At 39.9% G+C, this 21,619-nt stretch overlaps 1 protein-coding gene across 1 annotated transcript in view; it reads left to right on the forward strand.

Moving 5' to 3' along the window:
- The window catches only part of tenm4 (teneurin transmembrane protein 4), a 152,862-nt gene that overhangs the window by 53,059 nt on the left and 78,184 nt on the right, over positions 1-21,619 (forward strand). Inside the window, exons 4-8 of the mRNA XM_087173880.1 lie at positions 4,398-4,619; positions 15,366-15,615; positions 18,345-18,419; positions 18,653-18,751; positions 19,626-19,861. Coding sequence (XP_087030006.1) covers positions 4,398-4,619; positions 15,366-15,615; positions 18,345-18,419; positions 18,653-18,751; positions 19,626-19,861 — 882 coding nt within the window. The remainder of the gene's footprint in view (positions 1-4,397; positions 4,620-15,365; positions 15,616-18,344; positions 18,420-18,652; positions 18,752-19,625; positions 19,862-21,619) is intronic.

Here is a 21,619-nt window from a genome sequence, read left to right on the forward strand (position 1 = left end):
TCTTCACCGTTCATTTGCAAATACACCGCGTTGTTTTTTTGTTTTTTTTTATAGATGCTGCCCTGCAGCTGTAGTCCTTGAGCAAACAGATAATTCCTGCTGTCGCCATGGAGCCGCACGTCTGCTTCACCCTGTTCGGTGTTGATGATTGTGCAGCACATTTAACTATGGTAGTCATGGTTACCCCGTTGTCATTTGAAGAATGATGACTTTTTATTTCCTCGGATATATCTGAATTTCTCTGTTTAGCCTCAGAATTTATAGTAGTTAGAGGCAAAATGAGAAAGATTAGCTAAGTTTAGAGATGGAGAAAGAGAGAGAGATTAAAAATCAGGACTCTCCAGATGAGAGATATTGTCTCCTCTTACTCGATTTTCCTCTCACTTGATAACATCCTCCCTCTAAATTATATTCTCTATTTACCTGATTTAATTTTCACTCCCTTAGCCAGAGAAGCCTCCTCAAATACATTTAAACGCACATTTTTATGTGTACGTTCACACAGTGATAATGACTAATTCTGCCTCTCTCTCATGCACAAACTTGATCGGTGTGATGAGGCTCATAGTTTCCAATGCATGATTCTGCATTACAGCCACTACATTAATGACTGCAGTTACCGTGGGTGTGTACATCTTAAACCACTGTGCCGAACTCACTCTGCCTCCACTCGTTAGACGCCCACATATACACAAGCAGAGGCACACGCAGGCAACGCATTAATCCCATTAAGATAATACACAGAGGTTGTCAAATGTCTTTGGAGCACAAGGTGCATCCTTAAATCTTTCTCAAGTTTGTAATTATTTATTGGTTGTCTTTGTGCTGAGGCAAGTAGTTGATTGACAGAAAATGAATTACAGAAGCAATTTTGAAAGTGTATGAATGGTTAGCATCACTAATAATCCTGGCTTCAGCTTTTTAAACATGAAGATGCACCTTTTTCTGTTTTTTCTCTTATTGCAAAATGTATGTATTTTGGTTTTGAAATTAAGACCTCATACCTTTGTCACCTTAGACTCTGTGAAATTAGGATTTTTCACTACTATTTGCCATTTATTAGAAATTAAATGATTAATTGGAAAAACAACAGATTATCTATACTAGCAATAACTGTTAGTTGCTGCCCTAATTTTATTATGAATCTTTAAGGATTAGCATTAAGTGTTACAGATGCGTGATATAGCAGCTTTAGGCAGTTGTAAGGCATGCTGTAGACCTGCAGTAAGACTGTGCTTTAAAGGCAAAAAAATGTTTTCTACTCGTGCTTCTGCTGGCTGAGAGTTTGCCAAAATTCAATGTTTTCAAATATGGCCTCTTCAGTGATTTAGCCTTTCTCCCAGAAACTGATGGAAACAGTCTCTGATACAGCTTCATCTTAGTGTTGGATGATATCACACATATTACATGGGACATTAAAGATTTGTGAACCAGTATAGATTTTCTTGTCAGTCAATAAACAGGACGGTTTTATGGTAATATTGAATTTGCAGGATTTTTGCATGTGTGTAAAACAAGACTTTCATATCTGGTTAAATTATCTGTACATTTCATCCTAATTGAATTTCTAAAAACATTAGTACATCACAATATACTGTTTTGTGATAGAAAATTATATATACATTATATACCATTATTAAGTATACAGTATATTCCCAGAATAGGAAAGTGGTCTCAGACTTGGACCCCACTGTATATTTTGCATATTGCCTGCCACTACTTTTAGGTCATTATATTTAATCTGGTTTGCAGTCACTGTTATAGCTAAAAATATCAGAGTGGTCCCATAGGAGGAGAAATTACCCTGCAACCAAATAATCACATTTTCTATCTCTGCAGCAGGCATTGCATTCGCGTCAACTTTAATGTCCTTGCAAAGTTTTGAATACAGAACACCTACCTTCTTAGTATTGTAAGTCGAAGGGCTATGGAAAAAAAATATTGCTGCAAAGCTGTCCCCCCACATTCACGTTTCTGTTGTTCTTCATCTTTTGTCTCATAATAACCACATACTGTTATCGTTTTTCCCTTGAAAATACACGTCATTCTTTGAACTAGAGTTTTCATGTACATTTTTTTTACATAAATGTTTACTATTATCCAAATTAATCTAATTTAATAATGTGCAGAATGTAATAATTCATGATAATTTAATCTTAATTTAAAGAATTGAATTGAATACACCTATAGTAAGTTCATAAGAACATCATTTATTTTCCCAAATTTATTACAGGACATACATGGAGCATTTTCTTTTGGGACATGGACAACAATTTTTGTCTGTCCTTTTAATTTGATTGCTAATGAGCTGATTAAGACCTTCAGTGCAGTGACTGGTGGCCTACATTTGCAGTTAGGCCAAAGTCACTGGCGCTTCCTGAAGCTGTCAGGAGCTAAAGCAGTAACGGATGGTCTTGGGGCTCCTAAGTAAAGGTCCCCTTTTGCTGCAGTAATATAGTGAGTGAAGGCAAAGTCAATCAACTCTGGCAGCCAGAGAAACTTGTGGCCATCTCAGGCTGTGGCTTCTTGCCTGCAGAAGCCCTGTCTGTGACTCTCTGTGCATGTGGCTTTGGCATGAACTGCACAAGCCAGTATTAATTAAACACAGTGAGACAGTAAAACCTTTGTGCAAGACACTAATGGCGGCTGAGCATGACTACCTTGACCTCACTGAGGTTATGACTTTGACCAATTTTAGAGGACTTTAATCTTTTCCTGTCTCATTGATGAATTCTCTCTTTGACAAAAAAAAAGCTGTAACTATCAGTTAAGTACCTGGTGTGGCTCAGTTTTGTCTTTCATGTCTTGATTTCCAGTCTTGTCTCTGGTCTTTTATCGCAGCAGATACCAGCTCAATGAGTGGTACTTGGTTGAGCCTGTTGTTGTTGTGACACACGCTAAATGTAATGTTTTAGATGTATCTGAGGGATTGTGGGAATGAGTGTTATGATGCTGTTGTCAACAGCTCCTCTCCCGACTGTACATTGCTGTATATTCAAGCACAACAGTGTCACAGTCATTAACCCACAGCATGACGACTGTGCCTCTGCACCCATTACTGCACCAGCATTAGAGGGTTGAGAGAGAAATGAAGTGTGTGGTGTGAAGTATACAGTATATAAAGCACAAACTGTGACTCTCTGGGGCAGTGGACATTTGCTGCTTGTGTAGGGCCGTGGCTGATATGTTAATATCACTAATTGTTTCCTAATTAGATGCGAGTCAGTGAGTCGTACTTTAATACTCTTCAGGGATCATTACAGAGCGAGGAGAAATTTATCTCTCCTGATGGATGACAGTCCAGTCAGCAGGAATTTCAACATCCAGACCAAATGGAGTGATGGGAAGAGGGGGGAGAGCTCTAATCTGATGGCTTTGTTCGCTGCAGTCATGTTACTGAAGTACGACATTTTCAGCGTGGCGCAGGGCTGCATCAAAAGTTAATCATACCTTAATAGCATCTCTGTGGAGATACCATGACAGCGTGGCGACTGGAGCCAATAAGCCTTGAAAGAAGAAACTTGTATGAAACTAGTGTGTAAGAATTGGGGTAACACATTGGTTTATAACAAAAAGCTACGAACAATCACACCTGTAAATTATTCAGATTCTGCTGTGAAGGTGAGTGGCCAGTCTGATCATGGTGGTATTTTATATTACTGACGAGTAGGAAAGCTGAGATGGACACAGAGTACAGAAGAAATAGGAAGGATTGGTTCAGGTTGGATTCATTTCTTGGCTGACGGGGGGTTATATGTGTTTCCACAGGGTATTAACAACTCCGCCATATTTAGGAACATATTCGTATGCCTGCTGCACAACACACAAATGTTGAATCTGCTCGTGTAATTTTTGTAGTTTGTGCTGTGCAGTTGTGTGACATGGTGTTGTTTCAAAAGAATTTTTAGAACTTAGAGTTAAAGTTTTTTATTTATATTTGACTATATATTGACTTCATGTGCTCCTCTGCTGCATACAGGGTATGTCTTGTGGAAGCATACACGCAAACTAATCAGTTTTTTATTAAGATTTGAGCATTTTAACCTGGAATTATTCTCCTTTTTAGCGTTTAAAATCCCTAAAGGGTGTTTTGTTGTTTATATTTCTCTAAACCAGTGCCAGGCTTTTGCCTTTTCTATTCTGTCTCAAAGTCATTTCACTTGTTTGTATTGTTCTTCCCAGCTGGGGTGAGGTGGCGGAGACAAAGGCAGATGTGTCCCTGTTTGTTTTTGAAGTGTCAGAATTAAGTCTTGCATATGTGTGTGTGTGTGTGTGTGTGTGTGTGTGTGTGTGTGTGTGTGTGTGTGTGTGTGTGTGTTCTGCTCCTATGTGATGTTGCCTGTGTTTGGGTGTGTTTCATTTCCCCCCCATGTGTTGTCTCTGTTTGTGGTCCACAGGTCCTCCGCTGCATTGTTCATCCGCCTCCTCCTCCCCTGTTGAGCAGCTCCCATACCCTCCCCCTTCCATTGCAGCCAATGAGAGCCAGGGAAGGTTGCTAGGTAACTGTGCGGCTCAGCCAGCCCAGGACTCTGACTCTGAGGATGAGTTTGGCCCCAATTCATTCTTAGTTAAAACTGGCTCAGGGAACCTGTATGCTCCTGCCACTGCAACTGCTGATGGTGAGTTGGTTTTCAAACTACTGTTGCTTTCTAGAGGTTAGCCTTCCCCTGCTCCTGGACATGTTGTGTTATAGGTCATGCAGATGGCTATGGGCAAGAATATGTCCCTTTTTTTTTTTCTCAGCACCATGAGAGAGAGTAGAAACTCTGAGTCGATACGTAGCCTCAGGAAATGCACATAACTCTCTGAAGCATGGTCTGCAAAGTTCAGAGCTTCGCTCAAAGAGATGGACAATTTTGGTTCAGCAGGAGATATTTGTCACAGATATTTCTCTTCAGTTTCATTGTATGCTGGTGGGAGTAACCATCCACATTCCCTCTGTAGAGTTTTCAGAAACAGCAGCCTGTATTCATCCTCTGCAACTTGGATAGGAAACAAGCAAAAATAAAGACAGCTACTTCATACCAGGTGCAACGCAGTCCCAGACTCCTTTGAACTTATATTAAAAACAGTGTTAGCCCATGAAAGACATAATGTAGTTCTGTATTTTGAGTACAGCTCAAACGCAGACAACGCCTCTCGAGTTAGATTAGGTTTGAAAAATCCATATGTGGTTTCTCATTAATAAATGTCAGCTATTCATTGCTCTTGAAACACTCAGTGTCTCCTGCTGTTGGCTTAACATTCATTCAGACAGACAGAATGACATTTGCACTCGCAGTGGAAACATGGTGTTGACAGTTGACAAAAATTCACTCACTGCAAAAACATGTACAGTAGATTTACTAGGTAGAAGTCACACATTGTATCAGCAGTTAACTTATTCATTTAATTATTATGAAGTTTTTATTTGACATGTCACTGTGGGCACTAATGAATTGTGTGTGGCAGACAATATATCGTTTGCCCGGTCTATGGGGTGAAACTGTGTTGTTGAACTGATATTATATTATTTGTCTGTTGCTGTATGACCGATTGTTATAGATTCATAGACTCTTGTGGATTCATTACTGGCTCAGCCTTGAAGCTCACTAATTCAATATACTTTGTTTATAACACCGCAAACACTCAGTGCATGGCGTATGAAAAATGCATGGACGATAAGATCATTTCAAGTATTTCCTCAAGGTAACCTCAGGAAAGCAGATTTATTATTATGGCCGCATGGTCACATTTGGACTTGTAGTACGTTTTATATATTCTTGTTTATGATCCATCTACATGAAAATATAAAACGTTGTCATTCAAAGTCAGCGATTTATGCCGCGTGTCTCCCATAACTCATCAATTTGCATGCTGAATAAGGTGTTCTCTGATATTTGAATGTGGATGTCTTTCGTCTATGGCAGCTACTCGCTTCTCCCAGTGGCACTGCAAAACACAAAACAAAATAAAATGATCTAAATAATTGATCGAGCTTACAAGTTAACTACCCAAAGGGTTGAAGTACATCAAACTCCGAAGTGCCCCAGCTGCCTGCTCAGAAAGCCTGGAGAATGAGTTATTAATCCAGTAGCAAATACCCCCACCCCCAATTCCACAGTAGCAACAAGCTGGTCACCCAACAGTGACATGACTTCAGGGGACATGGGTGGAGGGACTGGCCTTTACCGCGGCAGATTTGTCTCATAACAATGACACTGATTTGCATAGGTACAGCGTTTAGGTTGGCCTCGGGCTGTCAGTGAGGGGTGGGAGGAGGAATATCCCCGGCTCTACCTTAGTCATCCTCAGGCTTTGTAAGGCTCCTTTTAATTTGCAAAGTACAGCATGTTCCTGTGTGCCTCCTGCTAGTGGGCGCAAAGCCTTTTTCCACTTTAATATCTCGAAAAATATCAAACCAGAATTCTTTCTATCAATGCTCTTGTCCACTCTGAGGGCCTGTCACCTTGCTGGCGTTTCATATAAATAAATAGTAAATTATGCATAATACGCTTTTCTTTGAGGCTCTTCTTTGACATTCTTCATTGTGTGGTTTCAGAAAATCTTTGACAGAGGAGCCAGTTACAATCAGTGAGAGAAAAGAAAAAAAAAAGCCTCCATTTTTTGTTCACTTAAACCACCTACTGAGCCATGTGAGCTTGCTCCATGCCTTCTCATGCATTTTCCATATCACATCCAAAAACTTTATAAGCTTGTAGATTTTGTTTATTCAAATCTGCATATTTTTCCCTTTTTTTTTTTTTTTTTGGTTGAAATTTATTTTTACTCTTTCACTCCAGTGAGCAACACATTGTATTCCCATTGGCTGTTCTTTGAAGCAGCCACTTGAATTTAATGAAAATGTGATTTCTAGCACAGTTGGTTCAGTAAAAAAAAAGACAATTTGCATGACTAATCCTCATTTAAGTTGGATACTGTTTTGTATTTTTAGTATTTGCTTTGCTCAATTTTGTGTGTAGATTTTCACTAAGGAGACAGTGATATCTGATGCCTCTCTATGTAAATTACCTCCAGACCCCAAAGCTTTTGTGGCAAATAATATATGTAACTAAATGACTCTGTCAACCCAGGCTGGTTTCACCATTTCAGGGAAAGAAGTGACTTCATTAATACTTGTCCAATGTGTCGTGACACTTTTCCCTTCAGCTACATAAACTTAATCTTTTCAAGGTGACAGAACTAGAGTGAGCCAGATAGGTTGTGGTGTAGATTTGGCATACAGAACATGGTAATGGACACACAGCTAGGTATCTAACATGATTAAAGCAACTGTCCTGAATTGTCTAATCAAATACGTGGAACAGGAATTTGAATGTTTTCTGTTTGATGCAGATGTCGGAGTTCTAGTTGGAAAAAAAGAAAAAGGAATCTTGAATTAACTATGCATCTCAGGTATTCAGTGGGAATTACATGAGCAAAAAAAAAAAAGTAATTTAAAAGCCAACATGGCAAAAATGACTGGAATATCAAATCAGATCTCTTTGACATGCGGGTCAGTTATTGAAGAAATATTCAGTTGACACGGTGCAGGAAATGCTTACTTTTGTATTGTCAGTAAATAACCACAGGAAAAAGGTGTATGCCCAAAATAATTGGCTCACAGTGTATCTGTTGCACTGGAAAACAGGTGGCTTTTTATCACTTGGGATTACATTTGCTCAAGGTCATCTTTGAGCCCACATACAGGACTTAAAATGTTCTGCTGGATTTTGCATAAGTAAACGCTTTCAGCAGCATGTCGTTATTCACATTAGTAGCCTCCAAGGCTGCAGTGTTTATTTTTTTTCGGGATCCTGTTTTCATTTGGAAGAACACTGAGCCAGGGTCTCTGTGGCTGACGAGGCTGCTCGTCGAAGCCTGCAGTCCTTTTGTGAAGCATGTGTTTCAGTGTGGCCCTCGGCTTTCTCTCAGGGGCTTCTTCCTGGGGAGGCTGCCAGTGGGAGCCCGCTGCCACGCTGAGCCGAAAGATCTGAGACACTGCAACCTCCCAGCATTAGCATCTCTTAATGCAAAACAGCATGGGGTCGGCCAGTGTTGGCTTTCAGTGCAGCCGGGCTCCCTGGTGAAAAGAGCCAACACACCACGACCTCACAGCTGACCAAGCAGGAATGTTGAGCCGGCTAGAAGGCATGGGGACGTGGCTGTGCGTGAATTCAAATAAGTCTTCATTTGAACTGCTTAATCATCCCCCTGTGTCTGCAAGGACGGGGGGGAAATCTGGTTAAAAGAGGTCACACCAGAAAGTAATTTAGCCACAGACACCATGAGGAATTAAACTATCTGAGGCTAAATAATAATTTAATGAGTAGCACATGGCGCTCGCATACAATGTCCTTGTTTTCTGAATATGTGAGATTTCAGTTTTGAGTTGACATATCAAAAGGAATTTGTTTCTCTTGATGTTGATGTTGAGTTATCAATGAACTGGAGCCAACAGACAATTTGTCCAGTTCCATTCAACTTGCTGTTCGTCAGCGCACAGAGACCATGGATAATGCATTTTGCATACCTACATATCTTCTTTTCATTGACATAAATTGAGATGCATTACTTTCATTCCATGATAATTGCAGACCATCTGTGCCCTCTAACAAAATCCTCAACCTCTTGATGGATATGCAGCAGAGTGACATACAGAACAGAGCATACATAACCACTTGTCTCTTGTTCTTGCTAAGGCAGCTCAAAAACTGACAGAAAATCCATTTGATCTCAGAAAGGGAGAGAGAAGCATATGCCAGGACTGGTCCTAATGGATTAGGTTGCAAACTGTAGTAAACCTTAGTTTGTGATTAAAAAAAAAAAATTTTTTATATAACTTGCTTATTTTTTAAAATACTCCTTTTTTTTCTTCTTTTTTTTGTTTCGTTTTGTGTATAATTGAGTTTACTTGACCTCAGTGAAAGCTGGTGGCAGGATGTTATACAATAGCAGATTTTTTCCCTCCTCCAGTTAGTAATGAAGCTGAACTTATATTCGGATTCCAGAAGATCTTTTTCACCTTAGTCCCATGGAGAGAACCAGAGGACAGCTGAGCGTTATATCCACCATGTGTTGTTTGTGGTACCTGTTACCTCTCAAATGAGTACAGGAAAGACAGCTAGTATTCCCGCATGGCTCTTCCCTTCAGACATTTCTAATGGTGTTGGAAACAGCAGGGCCGACGGAGAGAACCAGCTTCAGGGAGCCAGGAGAGAGTGCAGCTTCACTGCCTTCATGACGAATTCTATTTGTATTTTTATAGACAAATGGTACTCAACTGGAAATTTTGCTCCTATGATTAGCCATAGGGGCTGTAGCAGTAAGCAAGATTTAATGATTTATCTGGGTGCTGGATAGCTTTTGATTAATTCTGTATTGAATGGCTCACACCTCAGTGCGTTGATCGGGCGTCCGGGGCATGTCATATCACTTTATTTCATCATGTGTGACCATCAGTCCTCTGTGATTTTATCCGCTGTCCTTGTTCAGACATAGACCTCCTCCCTGGATACAGCACAGGGAGGCAAATTAAGTCAGAACCCAGTTCCTCTTTATCTTATCAAATGTGGCAAAAGATTATACCACCAAAATATTTTTTCATGTATTACATACACTATATGTACATATAAAATAAAAACCACTGTGCCAGAATGGAGAGATATAAATGTTTTAAATTAATAAGAAAAACATTTATAAGCACATGTATGTATGTATGTATATGTGTGTATATATATATATATATATATATATATATATATATATACACACACATATACTGTATATAAATTCAGTATATATTAACATATATGCTTGCAACATGTTATACTTACTATACATATAAAATGAATTATAGAATTTTTTAATAAATATAAATAAATTATCCCATTGTATAAACGTATATCTTCATATATCCAGAGGATGTATATATAGATAATAATATATCCTCTTATACAGTAGGTGACATGCATATATTACAGCATCACTCTTGATATAGGGACACGTGTCATATTTTTCTGTATGGGCAGATATCAACCTGTGTAAGTATTTTGAAGGTTTTAAATGTCAAACTTGATACATTTATTCACAGTTCAAATTTGACAGTAATAGTTGGAGAACTACGGCAAATTTACCACTTCTGTGGTTTACAAATAAGTATGAAATAAGTAAGTTTACCATTGGAACAGCACATACAGTAGCACTGTATGCATCTTATTTGAATGAGATTACATTGACTGCTCCTACTGTAAAAACTTAAGCTGCATATTTACAGTTGCTACTATCTGGTTGCTAAGTATCCTATGAAATATGTATGTGGTGAAATAAAGTCTGATCCTTTACATATAGATTTACTGCTTCACTGCAGTTTACTGAACTGTTTCCATGACTACTGTCGCTGAGTTCAGTCAGGTGGGACGCCAGGTGATGTGGAGGGTGAGATTTGCTGGAGTTCTCCTCAGGTGTAGAGTGGCATCATTACTGACAAGTCAATTTGAGTGTGCTATTTTATGTAGTCCAAGAAACCGGGGGAGGCTTCTTTTTTTTTTTTTTTTTTTTCTTCTTCCCCTAACTCATCTCTTGAGCAAGATAAGTAGTTTTCTGGTTTTGTAACTCAGACACTTGATGTTCAATGAATTCAATGAGACAAGAAAAGTTACTCTGATGTAAAAGCTTTAACATACTTAAGTTTTCATTGCTGTACATAGTTCATTTTTAGTTGGAATAGCTATTGGCTATTGTTCAACTTGAGTACTACAAACCTTTACCAGTAAGAGAAGTATGACAGTCCCTGAGGTGAATAAGATTAATTATAATATTTTTGACATTTTGAATTGTGTATTTCATGGGATTTGTATCACCTTTGGCTAGAACTCAATCCCCAACAATCTACACTGAAGTCTGTGTATAATAAATGCATTTAATAAATTCAACATGATCTTTTTAAAAATAGAAAGCACTCAGAGAGCACATACAGTCTGCTAAGGCTGCACAATCCCCTAGGTTTGTTATTTTTATAATGCAATAGATTTTGAAAATTTTACTCTACATCTAGATGCAGATCAGCACTGAAATATGAAGAGTAATTCACAATCATGAGATACATGGACCAGGTTTCTTCAGGTCAGTTCATGAGTCGTTAACATGCTCAAAAATCTCACAGAATTAACATTGACTTTTTACAATCCTGGGTTACAAATCCTCAGTCAAAAACTGTAACCATGTTCCATTATCTAGTTTTTCATCTATTTTAAGGTGTTAAAAATGTTCCGTTTAGTTTTAGTTTTTTTCATGGACACTCTGGAAAGTTACCCTTAGTTTTAATTTTATTGTGTAGTTCTTTGATACCTCACAAGTTGGCACAATTATAACATCTTACCATTAGACAGACATTCCTGTTATCTCTCAGGGTGGAGGGTGAGGTCCCAGCTAATGAAGTGGATTTGCCTTAATTACTTGTCTAGAATAGCATCAGGAGGTCTGAGCCAGTGCATACATCTGTTAGAAAGAAAAATGAAAACACACATTCCGAGACTGAATGGATATCTTCAGGCTTCTACGTTGAATGCCATGTGAAAGTTTGGCTATTGTAGCAAAGCCCCCTTCTCTGTCTCTCTGATAACAAATTAATCTCCTTTTCTTGCCAATTTCATTGTGCAAAGCAGGTCAATAGAAAACCATTTATTTTTTTCTGTCCTTTGGATAGTAGTGAATAATTGTTGCTGAATCACCACAGTCTGTGGGGGTCGTGTTGCCCTGTGCTTTTGTCTCATAAACACACTTGTTTCTCATCTCTCTGTTTATCTCTGTTTATCTCCACAAAAAATAACCATGACTAGTTACATGGCTGTTGGAGGGTTATTGGTTGGACAAGGGCTAGCACGCATACAGTCAGCCAGTGAATTCAAATCATGATGCAGTGCTCAGCTAGTTCTTTCTTCTGTAGAACATCTTCTACTATGTATTATTATGGTTATGGCTTATGTGCAAATAATAAGACAAGTGAAGTGGAGTCGTTTTATCAACAGCTCTGTGCAGAGTGTAAAAGCATTTGGAGGGAACAGTATGACATTATTTTAAATACTTTATATTACTGCATGGTTACTGACAAACATTTTAACCTCCTGCAGAGTACTACATACAGTATTAAAACTTAACTTAATCCTTGTGCATTGGGAAACTTGATTTAAATATGATTTATATTATAATCTGATATTTATGACTGTAATGTTAGAACTAAGTAAATCTGCAGAGCAGAAAATAACCAAGGAGGAGTCTAAAACAAAATCCCCCACCAAGATTTAGTGTTCATATTTTTCACTATATAATACAAACTTTTGTCCACATTAATGATTTGGTTTAATTCAGAATTAATACAAAATCTTTGATAATTTCTCAAATTAAATTTAAATATATCTGAATATCTGATCTCAAATTACAAAAATACTAACATGTCCTTTCCAAATAGACACGGTGTATTCATTCACAAATATTATATCTTTGTCTGTGGTGCTTTTCAATGCTGGGAGTTGACAAAATAACAAGAATGCTTAACAGTGTAATGCTAGCACATATAGTGGACTTGTGGACAATGCAATGTAGTCTTACTGTGCATTGATGTATTTTGATCCATTCCTGTGGTGATTTTTGAGGCCATAGTACACTCTTCAGATGTATTGTTAGTATGGTTCTGTGTTAAAAAAAACAAAAAAACAAATTACTTGTCTAGATTTACTAGATCGTCATAGGAAGTAAAGTATTTGTTTACCAAGCAGTAAATACTTCCCAAAGCAGTGATGCATTTGTCCCTGTGATATATTTCTCTGCATATGTCTGCTGTCCCTGTATCGAATTAGCATAACCTTATTAATGGCTTTAGGGATCAGGTACATTACTGTGCAGGAGGGAGGTCATCAACAACCGCGTGGTTTTACCACACACCAGTCTATTGTTCATCAGGACTGTGGTGTGCCTCTCTCTCAGTGTCTCAGCTAATTACAAGGGCAGCATTGTGCAAAAGTGTGCTCAGTATGGAGCCATCTGTCAGTGCAGCAGATGCATGATACAGCACTCTCTCTCCAAAATGAAAAGAAATGAAACCATTTCTGTCAGTGGTTGATGCTATAAAATATGTGGACTATGTGGTAGTGATCCAGGTTCAGAATCAGGTCTGAGGGCGAAATCTAGGTCCTGTTCAGACCTGGCATTAACATGTGTCTCGGCTGATCCGGTCACAAGTGGACAGCTACAAGCACATCAGTTCACATCTGGCATTAGAATGCGCCTGCACATGCATCTCCAGTGACCACTTGTGATCTGATCTCACTTCGCCGCTCTATATGCAAATAAACGCGTATTCCCGAGTGGGAAAGTGGTCTCAGACCTTTGGACCCCACTGTGCGTCATTTCTGTTTACAAAGAACAAATGTGTTGTTGTTTTTAGTCAGTCTGACTGTGACAGACGGACATGTTTGTGTGTGTGTGTGTGTGTGTGTGAGAGAGAGAGCAGGGCAAGGAGGGGTCGAGCGAATCAATGCACTGCGCACAGCTCTACAGTGAAATAAGGTTTTAGCCATTAGACTGTGGCACAGGACGTCAGTTGAGTAGACAGTCCATCAATGGGGACCAGGACACATTTGCGCTCACACTCCTAAAAGAACGTGGCCACATGTGGCCCACACCACACGCAAATGTGTTCTGAGTGTTCGGATCTCAAATGCATCCTCGCTGCTTCTTGGGTGCGTTCACACGAGTCCACTTGTGATCAGATCACCTGAGCTGCATGTTAATGCCAGGTCTGAACAGGGCCTTAGTGTGGTCTGCTTTTTAGCTGCTGGCGAATGGAATGTATAGAACATAAATAGAAATGAGTTGAAGCACGGGCATATGTGTAAAACTCCCAAGATTCCTGTGATGCACATGTATGTTGAAAGGCTTACAGGAAGAGAGTTAAATGGTTGTTTGGGGATTAAATGCACCACACTATATTTTTCTCTTGTTTTTCCTCGCCGAGCTTCTCGTTAGCACATTATCTGTGAACACAATGGGCTTTCTTTCAATTTTCCTTAAAATGCCTCAAGCACTGAAACTTAATGCTACTTTTGTTCTAGGCACAACCGGTTTTGCGCCTCAACGGTTAATTTATCTGCCTTGATTGACGCATGTTTATATGGCAGCTTCATGTTTCTGACCCCTAAAAAATCTGAAATGTCTCTTAAGCTTCTTGACTGGCATGAGTAGGTATTGCTTTAATGAAGGGGGTGATTATACAAAATAAGCCTTCTGTGTGTCTATATTCCCCTATTTCTGCTGTGAATTGGCAATTTAGTGTTGTGGAGATCTGTGAAATAAAGGAGGCTTACTGCTATAAAGAAAAGCCACTCTTTCACTCTGTGTAAAGCCAGGAGTTCATTGATTGATGAATGGCTTAGCAGATGTGGAAATAAATGGATACAGAGTGCACAAGGACACTGGTCTTCTATCTTTTGAAGTGCACAGAGTATCAGATCTGGGTACAGTCTGTTCTTCCAGGCTTCATATCTAATAGTTTCAAATCCTATGACGAAAAGTGACAACGGATGCGGCAAATGTACCTTAATATGAAACAAAGCGCAGGTTTTGTCTAGTACATATCTGCCGATCTGGTAAAAAGGTGCAGCTGATAATGGCAAAAGAGGTAGGTAACGTTGTTACTTGTTGGTTTCTGTTTCTGATCTTCAGTTTGCTTCAGTGGCTGTGGTGAAAGAGAAAAAGGTGCACAAGGCAGAGTGAGACATGCTACACAGACTCAAACAACCGTCCCTGGCTAAATAAATGTCCAAACCTGAAGCCTGAAGAGCTGGTCAGTTTCAAGAAGAGGACTGCTTGTCTGTTTACACAGGAGCCTGTATCTGGTCTGAGTAAACTGTCACAGGTCTCTGTGGGAGGCAGAGAGCACTCTGATTGAGACCAGTAGGGAGAAATAATGAGCAGAAGGAGGACTTTTTTTAAAGAGTGGTTCATGTAAGGGCTTTGTAGCTCTTCAGTCAGAAGAGTCTTTTGGTGTGAATTTATGTGCTGCCGGTGAAACCACAGCTAATTATTTATCAGTCAGAACATTGAGGCTCGGGGAGTTAAAATAACACCATGAGGCACTAAATAATCAGTGTATTCTTCCGTAACCTGCTAACACATACACACATACATTCAGAATCAATCAGAATGTAGTTCTTTTGAAACATGTGCTGGTGAACAAGCTGTGAATTTGGGGGTGTGTTTGATGGTGCCTCCAAAGATAACCAAGATTCAAAAGGGCCTTTAAACACGCTCAGTAAATGAGCACAATTGTTTGTTAGTTTCTTGTCATGTCTGCAACAATTTTCATTTCTCTCCTCTTCTGTTTTCAGACGGAGCCTTTCAAAACCACTCTCGGCTGCGGACACCTCCTCTACCACTCTCCCACTCCCACTCGCCCAATCCTCAGCACCATGCGGCCTCCATTAACTCCTTGAACAGGGGCAACTACACGCCACGGAGCAACCCAAGTCCCGCGCCCACAGACAGCTCCATTCCTCCCGAGGGTCCGGCCAATGGTCAAGACTCCGGCAGCGCGCAGGACAACTGGCTCCTAAACAGCAACATCCCCCTGGAAACAAGGTACCGTGTCACTTGTCTCCCTGACATATGTACAGAGATGTTGGCATCTGTAAGACTGAGCTTGACCTGGTGTCATTGAACGCAGTTTTTCATGCTGTCTGCTGCGTGTTAAATTACCACTGTGCTAACAAGGAGCAAAGCAATAAAATGGAAAATATCCTGCTAGGGGCAAAGGCCTACATTTGTGATGAACATGATTTTGTGGCAGACAAGAGAAAAGTGCTGCTTTTGGGTCTTCGTCTAATGTTAGCAATCCAAACTGTGCAAGCTATTGAGTTTAAATAGCAGAGTAATTATAATCATGTTGGATGTGAAACAGTTCTTGCAAAATTACATTCAGGCTCCCGTGAGCAGTCTTCATAGCTCCTCCACTTCAGCCCAGAGTTTTATTTATTTCATATTAATCAGTATTCAGTTCTCTAGCACATTTCTCAATAGGAGGCCCTTGTGTGAAGTAGATCTGTCAAGTGTTATTGTAACAAAGGGAATATCTGTTGGTATTTCTTTGGCTGGTCTTATTGCAAGGCGGTATGAAATCAAGAATAGCAAAGCAGAATCATCTCAACCCTCCTAATGATCACATCACATTACTCTGCTCGCATGAGAAAAATTCCCCAAACAAAACCTCACTTCTCAGCTTCTCAGTGTGACCGGGTCGCCTGCTGAACAAATTTAAATAGAAAGCTGTTGTGGAACCTTGGTTTTGAAGGAACGTATTATGAATAAAGGAAGATATTTCTCATTATTTAGATGATCACTATTAAGATCTAAAAACTGTAGACCACAGTCTGTAACACTGGTTCTCAGACTTTTTTAAGACCACCCTTTTTGTCATGCCACCTCAGGCCACCCAACACCCAATATGAAATTCATACAGTATATGTACACAGACTCCAGTTGGTTTTAACACTTTTAGATATTGTGTTTCTTTCATTTTCTTCAGAATGAATTAAAATACGCTTATACTTAAGACAAACAAACAACAAACAAATAAAACCAGAAGAGGTTGTAGGCATTATGATGGGCCTGCTGTTGCTCACATTCTCTGATCTGAGAAGAAAGAGAATATAACCTGCAGCTCTGAACACTGACAAGCAGTCTCTTGTCATATATGATGCTAGGAACGTGCAATACCTCAGTGAATGTGCTGTCGCACAGTGATGGATATCCACAAGCATCCAAAAAGTGTCTGGTAAGCTGTTAGCCAGGTAGCGTTCAGCCTGACGTTAGTTTTGCTAGTCAGCTCAGATTCAATTGTCTCAGACTGTGTTGAGGGCTGAAGTGTATCAGCATTTCTTTGAGCGCTGTTTACCGTGTCAAATCTTTCCACCGCTTGCTCTGATAGCCGCTATTATTCTGACTGCTGAGATCCTGAAAAACTCCTGACCTGTTTTTCCTACGGTGATTTTGATATTTAGTTCTTTCTTCTTCTGTTGTGTTGTTTGAAAACATAACAAAAAACAGTGATATGATAAACCTTATAGTACCCTTGGGCCATCCTCAAGGCACCCCATGCTGCTGCGGCACCCTCTTTGGGCACCAATGGCCTATAGTGTGTATATTAAACATTCTGCCAGAAATGAAGTTGCTGTTGACAGCAGAATAGCTAATAGTTTATTTGGCATGGCTAAACAACCGTCCGTGAACAGACTCACTGTCTCTTCCTGCAGTTTTTTTGTGCGACGGTTCAGTCAACAGGAAAATGAGCATCAATTTCAGCTGGTAGAAGGACAGTTAGTGCTATAATGACTGATTATGCATCATCCAGCTCTAAAGTTAATCCTGCACAGGTATTCCCCGTGGAGCAGAAAACAGATGGTGAGGGGAGTGGATCTGCAACAGGCAATAGTTCTGCTAAAGCCACATATGTATTCTCTATGACCTGTCGCCTTGAAAAAAGATCAACCACTAAAGTTCCAATAATGAAATCGAAACCATTAGTAACATCCACATGGACCCTGAAATATTAAATGTCACTTTTACTTAGTTAATAGTATTTCAATCGCCCTCCCTCGTCACTTTTGTGAAATTTAATGGCCCTGATAAATTCTGCACTGGTAGGTCTTATTCTGCTCTGCCACTGGAGAGATGCCAGTAGTTGGCTGGCCCTATCCAGCCTCACCACTTTCTTTAGAGTTTCAGCCAGGCGTCTCTCTCTCTTTCTCTCTCTCTCTCTCTCTCTCTCTCTTTCTCTCTTTCTCTCTCTCTGTCTCTGCCTCTCCCTCCCCCTCCCTCCCCCTCCCCCTCTCTCTCTCTCTCTATATTCATTAAAAGTTGCGTTCTTCTCCAGAACACAAGTTTGAGAAACCATCAATAGACTGCACTACTGGCCTCAGAGGGGCAGGGATCAAAAACAAGGCTTTTCTCTTGTAACACTGAACATGTTCAGCCTGCCCATTGCATGTGGACAGTTCATTTTTCTCCATTGCATTGCTGCAGTATTTCCTTATGGAACCAGAGCTCTCACAGGGAGGAGTGCATTATGAGAGAAATGAGACATGTGCCTTTAGAAACTTTAGAATTGAACTGAAAATGTGTTTTTTGGAGTGTTGCAACCGTTCGATGAAAAGCAGCTGTACTAAAAGTTACTATCCAGTGTGAAAACTGTTTTTTGATTAAAAAATGAAATTGAGATATTAAAAGTGTTTTTGTCTGAACTAAGTGTTAGATACCTTAAGCTTCTCATTTGTAAGTGATGCATTGTTTTCTTCCAATCACAACCCTTAAAGGAGCCAGAATACTCTAATGTTTATCAGAGAGGAGCAAGACGCTTGCAGAGAAGGGCAGGGCTCGTACAAAACAAGGTATGGCAGTGCCCAAATGAGGGGAATAAGAGAGCTAGATGTTATTTGTCTCACACCTTTGTAGAAGTAGTTCCATAAGGGCCTTGGTTTCTTTTTCCCCCCACGCTGTCCGTCTTGATCTCCATTTGTCAGTTGTTGTTGCTTGGTGATCACGTATTGTATTGGCATATCTGTGTTTTCCTTGCACGCACATCTCACACCAGCTTCATATCCATCTTTCCACCTGTGTGTAGAAACATAGCAAAGCAGACATTCCTAGAGACTTTACAGGACAACCTCATTGAGATGGACATTCTGGCATCAGCACGCCATGATGCCTCGTACAACGACGGGTATGTTGCATGTTTGCTTTCTGGCTCGCACTACTGTCACAATCTGCTTTGCCATGAAAACAATTGTGATGCCTGCGCTATTTTCCCATCAAACATCCTCTGTTTTGAAATGCTGTCAATCATCAGTGTATGTCTCCCGCAGTGCGAGAATCTTTGCCCTGTTTGTTTCATCCCCCGTTTAATACAACTAACAATTTGCATTAAGTCACATTGTTGGATTCTGTTGTTTTTGATTAATGTTAAACACGACCGCTTTATGAAACACACTTGCCCATGTTATCTCTTGTCACTAGAATAGGATATGTCAGCGATTTGTCCTGATATTTATAAATAAAATATGGTGTCGGTGACTTTCCACATCATACATTGTAATGTGACATTCAATCAAGTTCATGTCACTGTCGCTCGAGAGCTTCTTGTAAACTTGTCAGTGGAACGGCCTTGACAACAGAGCCGCTGCCACCGACTCTCTGATGGGCTGATCATATGCACTTGGACATGCAGCTCTACACATGTTTTCTGAGATAGCCAGCCATGTTCTTCAAGGACAGATAAATCTGCTCAACTCCATACTGCAGCCTCATATACTGTAACTCTCCCCTGAACAGCCTTGACACATAGTCACGGGGAGTCACTCTTCACTGGGCTGGTGTGAATACATAAACAAGAGCCAGCTGCGGTCACTGGTCCTATAAATTAGATTTAATATTGATTCACAGTATCGACTGGGCAAAATCTAGTGTCTAATTGTTCTTGCTAATCTACCAGTTGAAGAGACTGCACTCGGATAGACAGTAATCTACAATATTGTGATCCCTGAGAAATGGGTTCTTCTGTTAAGACTAAGAAGAAAATGTGTTTTTTTTTTTCCCAGGCACTTCCTCTTCAAACCAGGTGGAACATCACCAATGTATTGCACAACATCACCAGGATACCCTTTGACCTCCAGCACGGTGTACTCGCCTCCGCCACGCCCTCTGCCTCGAAACACCTTCTCTCGCCCTGCCTTCAGCCTGAAGAAACCCTATAAGCACTGCAACTGGAAGTGTGCTGCTCTCAGTGCCATTCTCATCTCAGTAACACTGCTGTTCCTGTTGGCCTACTTTATTGGTGAGTCACCTCTGATGCTCCCACACACCAGAATGGGCACCTCTACCTATCCGCCTCCAGCCTCACCCATTACCCCTCACTTAACTGCAGACACGGGATGAGTCCGTCCTCTATTGTGTTCCCTCTGTCATCTGTTTCAGTAGTGTTGAATCTGCTCTGCTCTCTCTATATAAGCACAGTTATATAGGGTCTCACAGATTGACTCCTTGCCCTCCTTGTCCAAAATAACATTATCATTCATAGATTGGGTCGACTGAATCTGCACAGATGGGCGATCCAGTTGTGAATAGGTCAGATAGGGAAGGAATTAAAAAGACATCACAAGAGAAGACTGGACATTTCAAGTATTCATCTCATTTGATTGCAGATACCCAGGTCTCAGCTGGGTAAGGACTATCAGCTATGATATCTGAATCATTCTATTAAATCAGAACTGCGCTTTCTGAATGATTTCATTCTCAAAGGGAATGATATTCCTACCTGATAATAGTGTCTCTTATTTATTCTGTGTATTATAAATGAGAGACTGGTTTATACAAGACTGTTGACACAACATGTTAGTAAATGGTCAGAGAAAGCAGTTGATGAAGCCACTGAAAATAGAATTTAAAAGAACATGTAAGTGGATTCTTCAAGTAATTGCAATGATGTTGTTACTTCATATTCACCATAGGTCAGATAGTAAACCAACTCTGTGTTCTTACATGGATTTTATATAGATTGTCTGTCTGGCCTGTTCTTCATAACAAATCTTCCCAAAACCTGGTGTTTGAAACTGGTGTTCCCAGCATTTTAACTGGATAGAGGTTGAGTCACTATTGTTAAATGGGAAATATTTGTTGTTATTATTTTAAACCTAAAGGAGATACAAGGGAGTGCTGCATCAACAGTAATTTAATAGTGTGGCTGCTGAGGTTGGTTTCTGGGCAGTTAAGGTCACATACTAACAGGTTTGGGTGACTTAAAGAAACCACATGTTGATTGAAGTACTGCAGTGAAACTGGCTAAGGTTGGGGATGAAGATATGATGAGCAAGACCAGAATAGATGGGAGGGATGACACATGGGACACAGGGTTACTGCAGTGCTGTGAGGGGAGAGAAGACAGGTAAAGCTCCTCAAAATGTAATGTCAAACAGGTATGAGTGGTTTAAGCTCTGGATTTAAATTGTTGAATATCTCTGTTGCCTCAGTTGGCAGACAGTTCCAAGGATGTGGTGATGTGCTTGAAAAGCTAGCAGTATCATTTTTATTCAAGTAATAAAAGTTCCAGCTGGTCCATTGTAACAAAGAAGTTGATACACACTTCTATTTAATATATTTTACCATATAATATACATCTGATTGGCTGTGGATACCTGTTTAACATATAAATGGGTTCACTTTTGAATTCAGTCTCGCACAGAAAAAGAAATAGTTTCTCAGATAGAGGGATGTTGAGAACATTGCAGTTCATTTGTATGAAGTCAATGAAAGAACAGCCAGATCCTTCTATATGGCCTTCATCAGTGAGATAAATGAATTCTTCATTGAGGACGTTTGTTATAGATATGTATTATACAATCAGGGAAGCTATCGTTTCTGCTTCTCCTTGAGGCAAAACGAACTAAAATCTGATTATTCTTTTTTTTTTTTTTTCTTGTCACCAGAGCCTTTTAAATGGTTTCATTTGAAATTCAGAATGGCACTCGATTATCTACGTATCCAGCAATTTTAAATCAATGATAGTGGGTGTGAGCAAGTTCTGCTTTGGCTTGTT

The sequence above is a fragment of the Seriola lalandi genome, unplaced genomic scaffold (genome assembly GCF_002814215.2).
Source record: "Seriola lalandi dorsalis isolate HSWRI2012SDOR001 ecotype SW California unplaced genomic scaffold, Sedor1 jcf7180002054288, whole genome shotgun sequence".
NCBI lineage: Eukaryota > Metazoa > Chordata > Actinopteri > Carangiformes > Carangidae > Seriola > Seriola lalandi.